The sequence below is a fragment of the Mastigoproctus giganteus genome, chromosome 10 (assembly GCF_048544385.1).
Source record: "Mastigoproctus giganteus isolate SK-2022 chromosome 10, ASM4854438v1, whole genome shotgun sequence".
In the NCBI taxonomy this organism is placed as follows: Eukaryota; Metazoa; Arthropoda; class Arachnida; order Uropygi; family Thelyphonidae; genus Mastigoproctus; species Mastigoproctus giganteus.
The window spans coordinates 85,199,486-85,214,738 of NC_143584.1; the positions used below are offsets into that span (position 1 = coordinate 85,199,486).

General features: G+C 37.6%; 1 protein-coding gene across 1 annotated transcript in view; it reads left to right on the top strand.

Annotated features, from left to right (window-relative positions):
- LOC150079130 (adhesion G protein-coupled receptor D1-like) overlaps positions 1-15,253 on the top strand; it is a 255,790-nt gene that overhangs the window by 225,086 nt on the left and 15,451 nt on the right. The window contains exon 23 of the mRNA XM_090382962.1: positions 6,727-6,865. Within this exon, the coding sequence (XP_090239088.1) occupies positions 6,727-6,865 (139 nt within the window). The remainder of the gene's footprint in view (positions 1-6,726; positions 6,866-15,253) is intronic.

Consider the following 15,253-nt stretch of genomic DNA (forward strand, 5'->3'; position numbering starts at 1 on the left):
ACCGGGAACATCACTGTAAGTCGGTACACAGTGCTGTTCATCAGTTTGCGCGAGAGAAAATTTCTGGTTTACTCATTCAAGCAGTAGTCGCCGCCCGAAGAGCATGCATCGATATACGAACTGTGAGCTGGCAGACATGCACCTAGTGCATGGATTAGCAGAGGGCAATGGACGAGCAGCTCAACGAATATATGGAGAACGCTTCCCAAACAGACATGTACCGGACCACCGTTTGTTTGCACGTGTGCATCAAAATTTGTGCGATTATGGGTCATTTAGAGGTAACAGGAGTAGTGCGGGCAGATCATGTTCAATGCGAACTCCCGCCATGGAAGAAAGTGAGTTGAATGCCATCCAGAATAATCCTCTACCAGCACATGTGCCGTTGCCTCTGCCTTAGGAGTGTCTCGTTGCAGTGTACAGCGTGTTTGGCACGATGATTCCTTACACCCCTTTCATCTCCAAAGGGTTCAGTTACTGCTCCCCCCAGGATCATCCTGCACGTGTGGCTTTTGTGCAGTGGTTTCTCCAAGGAAGTGTTCAAGACTTGAATTTTCCTGCCTATGTTTTGGTCACGGATGAGGCTTATTTCACTCAGGAAGGCTTATTCAGTCAGCACAATGCTCATGCGTGAGCTCGTGACAACCCACACGGTGTGCGGCACAACATTGCTTCGCAATAAATGTGTGGGCAGGTATGGTCGGTGACTGCTTAGTCGGCCCATACCTGTTACCATCCCGAATGAACTCCGCTAAATATCGGATCTTTCTTGAACAAGTTCTACCAGGGTTACTTGACGATGTTCCAGCAAATGTGAGATGCAACATTTGGTTTCAACATGCCGGGGCGCCTGCCCATTATGGATGGTGTGTTCATAACCATTTGAACAGGCATTTTGGGCATCGATGGATTGGCCGTGGTTGACCTGTTTCCTGGCTCCCACGCTCACCTGATTTATCGAGCCTTGATTTCTTTCTGTTGGGGGGGCACTCAAATCTATCGTGTATGAATCGCCTGTGGAGACGGAAATGGATCTCGTGGCGAGACTCTTCTGCGCTGCTGCTACTGTCAAAGAAACTCCAGGTGTGTTCGACCGTGTCTGCCAATCCATGCTGCGTCAGTGTCACAAATGCATCGCGTCTAGTGGTGGAACCTTCGAGCATCTGTTGTAACATCATGAAATGCACCCATCTCGTACTCCATTGTTAATATTATGTCAAATAAATGTTCCACTAATTACTGTCTTGTGTCATTTCTGTTTCTTGTGCCTCTGCTACTACTTTCCCGTGACGTTTCCGGTTATGGGTTCCTATGCGATTCACATTCCTTTAGATGTTACCTACCTCCTCTAAACGTTTGTACCAATATTTTTGAGACATCCTGTATTAATCTATTATTATTATTCATATATGAACATAAATATTAATGGATATTTTGCATTCTGGGTCACAGTGATATGTGATCCAGAACAGAACCCTTTTGTTTTTAATCTTCTAGGGAACCTGTTTGCAAATCTAAATCTAATGCAAATCTAATGTTCTGGGTGCCTCCACCTCCCGTTTGAACACTATCCTACCAAAAGTCAGGGCCTGCATATATTTATTAAAAAAATTAATAGTAAGTTGGCCCATCTTTGACTATTATGACCACTTCAGTGCATCATGGAAGACTACTAATTTCTGGTAGAAAGCTAGTGGTGTGCTCTGTAACATAAACAAAGAAGGTCATCTTGGCTTTGCCCTAATTCCACATTTTAATTCAATTCATACCAAAGATGTTTAGCTGGGTTGAGGTCGAGATTCTGTGAATACAATTTTCCATTACTATTCTGTTCAAATCGCATATTAGCATTATCATACTGGCAGATGTAAAAGTTACTTCCATAAAAATTGCAGCAGTGTAGGCCTCACAGAATTATCCCAAATGCTGATGTGGAATGCAGCATTCATGGCTCTGTGCTGCAACAATGAAAAAGTTGCAACAGTGGTCTTAATCCATACTAATCACCTCCTCCCAAGTTCACAGATAAGACATCACTCTCAAGTGTTAATCATTCTTCAGGCCCATATCTAAACAGGTCCAGAATCAGAGAGAATGTAGTACAACTCATTGCTCTGCAGGACTGATTTCCACTGTTCTAGGTTTGGTATGTCTTTTATGGTGCCAGTTTGATGGTGTGAATTTGTTTTTGTTTGTGGGTTTGAAGTTCTCTGTAGTTAGAACACATGCCACTAGTAGCTTAACTCAGTCTCTTTACAGCCTGATGGTAAGACTAGGTAACCAGCCGTTTGAAGATGCATTGGCTCTGATCATTCAGTATTTTATACATACCTGGTTGCTTGTTGAGCTAAAGGTCACCTCTAGCCTTCCATTTCCTTAGCACATTGGCAGTTGTGCTGTCAACTTAGGAGTGATTAATTTCTGAACAACACATGCACAAATATTTTGCCTATGTGGCAGCCACCCAGATTCCCATCTCAAATCCTTAGCTCTTTTAAAGTGCCCATTGTTTGGCTTACACATTTGAAATGAATTACAGCAAACTGCCAATAATTTCATGGGCCAAACACCAATACCTTCCTTCTAGGAATTTAAAGAAATAATTTCAGTAGTTTTAATAAATGTATGGCCATGTGCTGATAATTTACAATAAAATAAATATCATGAAAATTGAAAACAATGGTCCAATTGGTAAAATTATATATGTAGAATGGTTTGACATAAAATGGGCATAATGGAAAGTGACTGGGCTCAGTGTTATTTAAAGGATTACATTTTCTGATTTTACTAGCTTGTGAATCTGTTGCCAAATTTTTGGTAATTGCTGAATCTGTTTTTAAGGCTTTATTAATCATGTATTGAATAATTAGTCTCACATGTTGACTTTAGCAAAACCCTATTAACAGTAATACTTCTAAACCTTTTGAATTAATGAGGTTAGTCCTTTTAAGAAAAAAATACTCAGTGATTAGCATAACTCTAGCAATGGACCACTTCATTATACTAGTAGTTACTGAACATGTGTTAGTTCCCCACCGACATCTATTTAAAAAGTTTTCAAAAAACTATTCAAAAGTTTTTTTCACTTTATCTTGCTTTCATTTGACATTATTTCTTCTTTTTAGCATTAGCATTAGTAGAGGCATATGATGCAAGAAAGCAAGCTTATGCAGCATCAGCCAAACAAAAATTTCCACCTTACCCCTCCGTTCGTTCGAAATACCTGTCCAGCTGAGCCTTAAATTTATTTAGGCTATCAACTTCTACAACAAGGGATGGAAGTCTGTTCCACCAACGAACTACCCGCTGGCTAAAGGCAAATTTCCGCACATCTATCCTGCATCTGCCTTTCCTCAATTTGAATTTATGCCCTCTCAGGTGATTATTCTGAGCAAGAGGAAGAATCCCATCAGCATTGAGCATGCTCAAACCATTCAAGGCTTTATACACCTCTGTCAATCCCCTCGCTGGTGCCTAGTCTCTAGACACTGTAATTTGCAAAACTTCAGCCTTTCTTCATAAGAGCAACCCTTTGTTCCATTCACTAATCTTGTTGCCCTTCTCTGAACTCGTTCCAGCAGCTCTACATCCTTCTTGAAATGAGGCCTCCAGACCTGTATACAGTACTCGAGGTGTGGCCTGACCATTGCCTTATACGAGGGAATAATCACCTCCTTATCCCTGCTAGAAAAATTCCTGGATATCATTAACAAGACACCATGAACTACTCTTGCAGCCTGTCGTCACTGCTCAGGGAACTTCATATCTGTTTGCACAATTACTCCCAGGTCCTTTTCATTCTCTACCACTGTCAGTGTTCATATGTTGCTCTGGGGTTGCTGTTTCACATATGTTTGCTTGTTTGTTTGTTATTTGGAACATTAGCAACTAAGGCCATATTGATCCGGGATATGCGGTGGTCATTCGCTGACCTTTCTGCATTCTTCATATTTGGTGGTGACCGGTTCGAATCCCGGTCTAATCAAGAAGCGTGTGCTACGCACTGCTGCTCCTTCCCACCTGGCTATGGAGGTGCCTTTCCCATATGTAGTACTTTACATTTGTCAATGTTAAACTTCATTTGCCACCTCTCAGCCCATCTGTTCAACCTTTCCAGATCCTGTTGCAGTAGCATAGCTCCAGTAGTGTCCTTAACAACCCTGCCAACCTTTGTATCTTCTGCAAACTCGGACATTAAACTTGATATACCATTATCAATATTATTTATAAATACAGAAAACAATAATGGACCCAACACTGAACCCTCAGGAACTCCACTAATAACATTAGTCCACGATGATTACCACTCTCTGTCTTCGACCCCTCAACCACCCCTTTATCCACAGCAGCAATTTGCCTCCAATGTCACACTGCTCCAATTTGTGCAGCAGTCTTCCATGTGCAACAGTATCAAAAGCCTTTCTAAGATCCAAGTATATAATATCAAAGTTATTCCCTGCATCAAGCTCATTTGTGACTGCATCATAGTATCCAATCAAATTGGTCAGGCAAGACTTCCCTTTATCAAAACCATGCTGTGTCCGAGCTATAACTGAAGTCTTGTCTAGATGATCATGCAGTGCTTCTTTAACCAGTGCCTCCATTAATTTTCCTGGAACAGAAGTTAAACTCACAGGTCTATAATTACTTATGTCAGCGTTTGATCCTCCTTTGTGAATTGGGGTAAAATTTGCACATCTCCAGTCTGTGGGTACCTTCCCCTGAGTCCAAGGAAGCTCTCATAATTATGGCTAAGGGTTTGCTTACTTCCTTTGCTGCCTCCTTTAATATAACTGGATAGATCCCACCCACCCCAGGTGCCTTTCTTGTGTTTATCTTCAACAATTTCTCCTCCACTTTATTCTCAGTTAGTACGAAATCATCTAGCTTACTGCCAGAGTTGAATACACCTCTGGCATTCCCCTCACTGAATAACTCCTAATGTGCAAATGTCGATGCAAAATATTCATTTAGTTTGTTAGCTACCTGAGCAGGATCATCAACAGTTGAACCATCAATATCAAGTGGACCAATCTGGTTCATTCCCTTCCTTCTAGAGTTTACATAAGTAAAGAATTCTTTGCTGTTTTTCTTTGCATCCTTTGCCAAAGATTTCTCATAATGTGCCTTTGTGGTTTGGTTACAGACCAGCTTATATGTATCATAGGCTTCTGTGTCATGTGTTAATTTATATGTATCCCATGCATTCTTCGTCTCTGCCATGTGTCTTTAGTTCATCTGACATCTATTTAGGCCTAAACCTTGAACAATATTTCTTAGTTGGTATGTAAAGCCTAGTAGCTTCCGAGATAAGTTCTTCGAATGCTTCCCATTTTGAATTTGCTGTTGGTAACATCATCAGTTGGTCCCACTGTATAGAATTTAAATACTGTCTCAGACTATCATAGTCGCCTTTACGAAAGCAATAACCCTTCCCTTTACTCCTGATGGTAGTTACCTCTTTTTGTAAATCCCACTTCAGCACACTGTGATCACTGCCACCTAGTGGTTCCTTTATCTGCATATTCTTAATGCATGAAGAATCATTACTGATAATCAGATCAAGAGTATTACTCCCTCTAGTTGCCTCCTGAACATGCTGATGTAGAAAACAATCATCCAATAAATCCACAAAAGCCTCGCTAGTGTGTGTGAGTGACCAACCCACAAATTCCAGTCAATATCTGGGAAATTAAAATCCCCCATTATAAGACTCTCTGATTTACTGGCCCATTCTATATCCCTGTACAGTTTCTTATTATACTCATCAGAGTCATTAGGCCTATAGCACACTCCTACTCTCAATTTTGATCTCCCAATGCTTATGTCACACCAAACTGACTCTACACTGCACTGTTCGGCGATGTCGACTGGCTTCACTTCCTTGGATTTTATGTGTTTTTTAACTAATAGCATAACCCCTCCTCCCCTCCTGTCCTGTCTATCCTTTCTATACACATTGTATTCCCCAAATTCCAGTTCCGCATTCCTTATATCTATGTGACACCACATCTCTGATATCCCAATGATATCCGCCTTTGATGCTTTGAGCAATACCTCAAATTCATCAAATTTACTTACGAAACTCCTAGCATTGGTGTACACGCAAGTATACATGTTCCTATTCTTAGCTACCCTAACACAACCCATGTGTTTTTTTGTACCGGAATGGCTCCCAGCAGTCTCTGAAATATCCTGCATCTTGTTTTCCAGGCTTCTTCTCATTTGAATAGAAGCAGTGCAAGAATCACTTTCACCTCTGCCAGTGGCTACTGTTAATCTATTAGTCCTTGTAGCCCCTCCCCAAGCTAACAGTTTTCCGACCCACCTAATACTGCCTCGATAGACATCAGCAAATATTCTTGCACCCTTTCTATTTAAGTGTATCCCATCCCTGTAGCAGCAGTCTCTCCTGTTCTTTTCTTTTGTAAGATTTGTTTATCTAAAATTTACCAATATCATGGATGGTAAATTTACTGATGCATTGCCAGAGCAACACTAATCAGGTTGAGGCTCTCCTCCTGAAAGGAGGACTATACTAGTATCAAAACAATTGAGTCAAGTATAGTTGAATCAATTTACTTAGGATGGGAGGATTAAAAAAAAAAAAAAAAAAAAAAAAAAATTCAGTTATGAATATATTTTTAGCTTTCCAAACTGTATTGTTGATTTTAAAAAATCAACATTGATATTTGATTCATAAAGGGATTATTCTGTTTTCTTTAGTACTGCCACCAGAGCTAACATCATTGTTACCTTACTATTTGACATTACCTGGACATTTGCCGTATTTGCCTTTATTAACTTGGGGTTTGAGGAAGTTCCAACATTTAATCCTATATTTCAAATATTTAATTCTTGGCTGGTAAGTTGTTTATGTTTTTTTATATATCTTTAAATATAATATAGTTTAATTATCTGATAATTAGGGTTCGGATTTTTATGACCTTAAAAATGTCAAAACACGATGAAAATATGTCATTAAATTGAACCAAATATGACCTTAAATATGATAAATAATTTACCCTTACGTACCGTATAAATGATAATATTTACTTTTTTTATTCTTTTAATTTGCAAGTTTTTTTTTGAAATATAAACATTAAAATAATTTTTTTTAAACATACAAAAACCAAAATGTATAGGCTAAGGTACTAGGCTACTAACACTTAAGTTGCTAAGTACTTTCCATCGCAAATGTTTTGGAGTTAAATCTCCTTCTATCATCTGTTAATATTCGCTTGTAAGCACAGAAGGACCTCTCAACATCACAAGATGTTATCGGGCAAAATTAAATGCCTTAATGACATCGGGAGCTAGAGGAAGTCCTTCAACGGCTGTATCCTCTAAAACTTGGGAAATTTTGCATATGCGAAAAGCATATCAGAGGAACCTAATGAGGTACAGAAATGATGAAGGAAAGAAAACAGTACAGAGGGACTTTATTCAAAAATGGCAACATAGCACTGGCTGCATTGATACAGATGAACATAACCTCATACACAGCTGCTTCCAATATCTTCGCAGATATATTGTTTAGACACTTCAAGTAATAAGTAAATAATTAAATTAATTAAAATATAGTCTACACAGCATTCAGTCTTTTGGATTTTATTAAATATTAAATTATTTAATAAAATCAATGAGAGCATACCGATTTATAGCAGTCCTCAAGGTAATTTTTCCGCAGTATTTTTCCAAGAAGCTTTTGAAGACCGGATTGTTCACTTTGTTCCAAGGAATGTTTGCGGCAACCATTGCTTGGCATAAATCGGCAAAGAATGGATCTGGTGTTTTTCTGCAGTAAACAGCTGCTATGTAGTACGCACCCAAGAAATTCTCCTTCTCCTTACATTTGCTTCATGCAAAGCAGTAACGTTATGCTGTTGTAATTGGGACACTTTCACACATGGAACCTTAAAAATGTATTTATATATTTATTTAAGATTAATTAAGATTATTTAAGATAAATATGCATGAGCATTAAATTTGGTATGTCCATATATCGAAGCATCCAAAAATAAAAATTATGATAGATCTATTACCAGGTAATTAATTAATTTACTTAAATAAACTAAATGCAACAAGGCATAATATTCAAGAGTTTTAAGATTCTATATTATATACACAAGAGGTAACTCTTAAAGAACTACGATAGTAGTGTGAAAGGCATAATTTCGTCTGTATCTCATATTGTGCTCTTCCTTCAAAACGAGTTGTCCATGTATTGCACTACCTCGAATAAGTAATGCTTCACTAATAGAGAAGACTGTTGTTATTTGTCTTACCACCACCCACCGATGAAAAGCCAACTAGCTTTGAAACGGTGCTGTCTGAGTGATGGTACCCACTGAGAATAAGTAACAATAGTCTTTTCTATTAGTGAAGCATTACAGTCAGTCCTCGTATAACACGTGTTTACATTACACGAATTCGATCATACACGATTTATAAATAGGGGAACGATATCTTATATAACACGAACCGAATTCGCTTATGCACGATTCGCCTTTGTGTTTACAAGAAATGGCAGTCGAACGCGGAATCACCCCAACCAAACGCAACACGATAGGAATGAAGAGAAGATTCTGAAAATGTATTTACGTTTTTTATATCAGTGAAGGGGAAACACATTTTACCATAATAATGTAAAAACCCACACAATTCCAGCTATCGGTATTATCGCAAATGCAATTAGATCGAGTTTACTACCAGTTTATAACAGATTCCACTAGCAGGAACGTAACTGGAAATTGTTTTTATTGTTTTATGGTAGTAACCCCTAGAAATGTGCTTTAGTAAAATGTGAGGTGTTAATAGTGTCTCTGCCTTTACGGCGTTGTTTATTCAGTTGCTACACACACGCAGCTTTATGTGTATCAAGCGTGCCTCCTTGTTTTGTAATTGTGCTTTATTCCCTAAAAATGAGTAAAATACTTAAAAGGTGTGAAAAGGAAGCGTCCTGGTGAAGACACTACAGATTTAGAGAGAAAAAGAAAAGCAATATCGAAAAACAGAGGCGGACTGGGTCAAAAATTCTTACCCGGGAAAATTTATAGTGGCCTCATACTAGCATTTATGGCCAAAATCACTCCGGCCCACTGGGGTTTCCCCGGTAAGGCTTATGGCCCGTCCGCCTCTGTCGATAGAGAAAAAATATGAAATTGTGAAACGCTTTGAGCGAAATGAAACTGTGATACTGCACGTGCTACAGACCTAAATGAGGCATCACCGAGAATTACAAAGAATGCAGAGAAAATAAAAAAAAACTTTCATAGCAGGAACAACTCAAAGTGTAATTAAAATCCATTAGATTAAGACACAAGAATTGGAAGAGACGGAACGGCTGTCATCTGTTTGGATAGAAAACCAAACAAAAAACAAGTTTGCTTACGATAGAAGCAAAAGAATTAGCAATATTTTATTACGTAATAGTCGTAATAAAATACGTATTTTATTACGATTATTTATTGTGTTTGGTAATGTTTTGGTTACAAATGTGTGTTCAATCTTGGGTGGTCGGCACCTAACCCCATTTTTCCCATAGGTCCTGTTGTTTATATTGCACGATGGTTTCTAGGAACACAACTATCGTGCTATACGAGGACTGACTGTACTTATTCGAGATAGTGCAATATATAGGCAACTCGTTGGGAAGGAAGAACACAGTATGAGGTACAGAAGAAATGATGCCCTTCATGCTACTATCGTAGTTGTTCTTTAAGAGTTATCTATGGTGTATCTACACAGATATTATATTTATTAATTAATTTCTGTACCTCTTTATATATTGTAATATATTATAATATATATTATATATTATATATTTTACTTTATATATACTTTATATATTATAATATATTGCACGCATTGCAATATATTATTTTTCCATCCATTTGGTATGTGTCTTTAGACTCTTCTACAAAAGAAATTCATTTTCTAAAAAGCTCGATTTTGACTTCATTTCACCAACAGCTGAGGTTTCTACTGTATAAAATAAGTTGAACGAATAATTCATTGAATCAGTATAAGGTGTACTGATTCAATGAATCAGTACACCTTATACTACTACTGTAAAGTTTTAAATTATAGCTAAAATGACACTACGGTGTGGTTGTGACTAAAGAGTCAATCAAAATAACTTTGGGATTTAGCTGCTCTTGCCCGCCAACGCTGGAATGTGAAATGATTAAATGTAAATTCTCACGGTTTTTTAGAAATATATTTTAAATCAATTTGATAAATAATTTGTTGATTATTGTAAGATGAAATATGAAAGTTTTATGTCAACAAGTATAAAATATGCTATTAAATATGATATTTCATTTTTTTTTTGAAATTATGACCTAATGTGTAAAATGTGATGAAATATGAAATTATAAACAAGCTTCTTTAAGATCCTCAGACCATGTAACATGGAACACACTAAGTTTCATGCCTTTATGTAAATAAAAAATGAATATGATAATACATAAAAATCCGAACCCTACTGATAATACATAACCTGATGGAAAGAGAAGTCAATATATTCAGAAAATACAAAAGAAAAAAAAAACAAATTAGTAACAATGTGTTGAATTTAGGAGGGTAAGGGACTGGATAACTCTGAATACTGTGAGTTTACAAAGTAAGGCAGGTCAGGATTCATCACTGTTAATAATTGCATACAGAATTCAATCAAATGCTTTAAAGTTATGACTTTGTTAACTGAAAATACACTTTTTGACATCATGATTAATATATGTAACTGGGTTATTTTTGCTATAAAGTGAACTAAAATAAGCACTGGTTGCTCAGAAATAATGTCCAAAATTGCTTAAATTTCTGGATCATTGTTGGTTCAGTGATCAGTGATTTGTAGACAGATGTAAAACCTGGATGTTTTATCCTATTTCCAGAAATATTGAATATTTTCAGTATTTCTGGAAATAGTTTACCTATTATCCTAGTAATAGTTTTGAATTAATATTTTGGAACATTTGGTCAAGTCATTGTGGGGCTTGGTAATATAATGGTTATTACTTTTTTTTAACCATTAATACCAGCACTTGAATTGGAAAATATTAACAACCAGGTCAAGAATAACTGATAAACAAAAAAAAATAAATATTTTTTGTCAAAAGTTTAAACCAAAACATGTGAATGTTATACACCCAGTATTCTGGTTCAAGCATTTGGACAAAACCATTAATTATGAATGTGTTCAAAATTTAACTTATTCTAATTTCAGATTGTTAGACAAAAAAAAATATATATAAAAATAATAATAAAATAAAATAAAATAAATATTAATAATCATCCAAGTTGAATACCAAATTCAGAAGGTATCTACTACAGTTTTTAGATGTGTAATAAATTCTGCTTTGTATCACTATTTGCAGCTTTACCTGTAATGCAAACACTATTCTGGCATGTTTTTTAAATTTTTCAAACCAGCCATGGGAAGCTATAATTCCTTAGTGATTGCACTAGCTTCCTTTCCTTTTAGACAATAAACTTAATGCTTTGTGCTGTACTGCCAACTGTGGTACACTCCACTATATCACCCACCCAAACATTTAACATTTTTTCCATCTTTTCTATAACACTATTTTGGGTGCATGTTGACTTTCTTGCACTAATAACCATACAATTCTGCATGGATGTTTTAGTTTTATCTGTTTAAAATTGTCTTCAAAGTTGATTGCACCAATCTGAAATATTGTGCCACTTTACTTTTCTTGTTACCAGCTTCTGCTCTCTTTATTATGACCCACTTTAGTTTCTAACTTACTGCTTTTAGTTTCCATGTCATTTTTGAGTAACATAATTTTTCATTTCTGATAATTTCTTTAAACCCTTGCTGACACTTTGCCCACTGACAGAATAAGTGTTTGAAATCATACACTATTTATAAAAAAAAAGCAAGAAAAACAAAAAAAAAAAAAAAAGTGTCACATGCACAATGGGACAAAACAAGAGACCTCCTGGTTTGGATGGCATACATTCAACTATTGTCAAAAAAAAAAAAAAAAGTGCCAACTGTGTTATAACAAGGCTTCATTCTCAGGGAATTCATTAAATGAGCAATGAGGTTTCAATTAAAAAGCACCAGTGGTTTTATTTTTGCTTATTTTTAGGTTTAGACTATTTGTCGTCTGCTCCCCCCTTTTTTTGTCATATTTGGGCTGAAATTTTTAAATTCACCACCTAATCTAATAAAAATTTAGATTTTACAATATACAACTTAAAATTTTGCCAGTGGGAAATTTCAATTTTTTCTAACCAATTTTATTTGGGTGGGGGGTGAGAAATAACAGCATTTTTAATGCGAGGAGATGCAATACAAATGGCCTGTACAGTTAAGTTGTTCTACACTAAACATATACTGAAGAGTGCAGACCACCATACAGCCACTCTTTTTTTTTTTTTTTTTCAAATGAAAGCATTTCTGAAGATATCTTTGATGTTTTTAGACTAAACAAGATGGAGAACTTTCCCACTGGCAAAATTTTAAGTTGTATATTATAAAATCTAAATTGTAACACAGTCCAGTTTTAACATCAAATTCCAAAATTAACTAAAAAAAAAAAACATCCAGACAACAAATAGCCTAAAAATAAGGTGACACCTTGGTGCCTTTTAACTGAAATACCTTGAATATACACTCATGAGCCAATAAATTATGTCCACCTACCTAACAGCATGTTGAACTGCCTTTCGCCATGATAACTGCTCACTGACTTTATGAGACTGTGGAAAGTGTTCCAGGTATTCTGGACCAGCTAGACTGAAGAATGTCCCGAAATTCGGCAATGGAGTGAGGTACTGGCATGGACTGGCAAATGCTCCATACCCCCGCATTCCACAAAACATTCAATGAGATTGATATTGGGCGGAAATTTGGTGGCCAAGGAAGCTGTTGTTGGCTTTACAGTGCAATGGCAGGGGAACACAGAAAATGCTTGGACATAATTCTCTAACCATTCCTGCACAATATGGGGTATGTTTTGATGAAAGAGTCCAGTGCTATTTGGATATGTGGTCAATATGTATAGCAAAACTTGGTCTAAAACAATGCTAAGAACTGTAGGTGAGGGTGTGTTCAATGAGGATGAGGGGACCCAGTGATGTCCATGAAAACATCCCTAAAACCATGATACGACCACCACCACTGGCCGGTTTTCATTCAACTGTGTGGTCTAATTGCATCTGTTCACCTGCTTGCTGTCAAATATGCACCCATCCATCACCATGATGGAGCTGAAACCTTGCTCCATCATGGTGATGGAGCAGGTAACATTTCCAGTCGTCAAATTTTCAGGAATGCTGCTCCTGTGTCTACTGCAGGTAGAGGTGTAGATGATGGTCAATATGGGTACCCGAACAGGTTGCCTACTCCCCAACCTATCCTCAAAAAGGGTACACTGGACTGTGTGGTCAGACACTCTGGTTGTAGTCTGCCATTAACTGAGGGATCATGAGCCATCTGTTCTCCTGGATAGTACTTGCCAACCATCATTCATTCATTCACTTCAACAAGTGGTGGTCTCCCTGTGTACACACACCTTTATTATGGTCGCTCTCAAACAGCTAACAATGTCCGCGGTTGTTTAAATGCTGGTCCTGCCATCCTAGCAGTGTAAATCATTTCCCTTTCAAAGTCCATCAGGCCCTCCCTTTCCTCGTTGCACAGGTTGTATTGATGAACTGATAGCCACTATCTATGTAGTTACTATATATGCTGTGACGGTTAGTGAAGTCACTCCTAGATGCTGTGAGATGCTTCCATGAAGAAAGGTGGTTTTGGCTCGTGTGTGTGTGTGTGTGTGTGTGTGTGTGTGCGAGTGTGTGTGTGCGAGCGAGTGAGTGAAACTGGAATTTGGTAAATCTTATGATTTTCCAGATTCCAGGTGAGCACAGGTAAAAGCCCAAAATATCAACACTTCTCACTTTATTTCTGACTTTTTCCACTCCGATATGGTAAATTCTTACATTTGCAAGAAGGATGATGAAGGTGATTTGTAAAAACTAACTCCTCAAAATATGTAAAGTTATTTAGGGCTTTTTTTTTTTTTAAGGATTTTTTATTTCTTCATAAATTTTAGTTTAGAAACAGAAACACAAATCTGTGGCATGCAAGTCATGCACTGCATGACCAGTAATGCCAAGCCCTTGAACTGTTTAAATTTCTATTCATGTGTGTTTAAATAGCCAAAACATTTTTTTACTTACTATTAAATTCAAACTGTTTGTTTAAAACAATATTCAATATTTTAAACCCCTTTTCAAATAATGAAGGTAAGAAATATACAAAAATTCCCTTTCTGAGGTTTCAGAAAGATGAAACTTCCCCAGGCAGGTAAACGACACACGCACACGTACCTGGTCATCCACATGGTGCAACAGGAAACGTGATTCATGTGGCCAGACGACCTTCTTCCAATCATTCAAGGTCCAGCTTTGATGCTTGCGTGCCCATTGTAGGTGCTGTCGCCGGTGAACCATGGTTAGCATGGACACTTGGAGCAGCCTGTGCAGCTACGCAGTCCCATTTTCAGTAGGGTTCGATGTACTGTGTTGTGACACATTACTCCCGTCACCAGCATTCCAATTACTGGAAAGTTCCACCACAGTTGCCCCATACCATCCAGGAGAGCCTTCGCTCGCCTTGAGCATCAATGAGCCACGGTCATCCAACATCTCACTGGCGGTTTGTGGGTTTTCTCTCCTCAGACCACTTTCAGTAGGTACTAACCACGGCTGATTGTGAGCACCCCACCAGCTATGCCGTTTTGGATATGCTCTGAGCCAGTCATCTGACCATTACAATTTGGCCTTTGTCAAACTCGCTTAAGTCTGCTGCCTTTCCCATCTGAAGAACAAGAGTAACACTGATTAACGGAGCTCCATATCAGGTGTTTTTATACCGTGTCCCGACCTGTGCACACACCGTAGTTCACCTGCAGTTGCTTCGACTTGCATAACGACTCGCTGGTCATAATGTTTTGGCTCATTGGTGTATATACCAATAAGTAATTAATAAGCACCATTCCCTGAGCATCCCAAACAACAGAATCCATTACTTTGCCAGTTGACCAAACAACAGGGGGAATATGTTGGAGCAGAATTCTGTTACCAACACATCAGCATGGACTTCTATTGCAGACATGTTCTTCAAATGTAGATCCTTGGTAAACAGCATGAAACTGACCAGATTTATCCATTTTGGCATTTAACCCGATGGTGGTAGTGGCTCCCCAAAGTGTAGAAA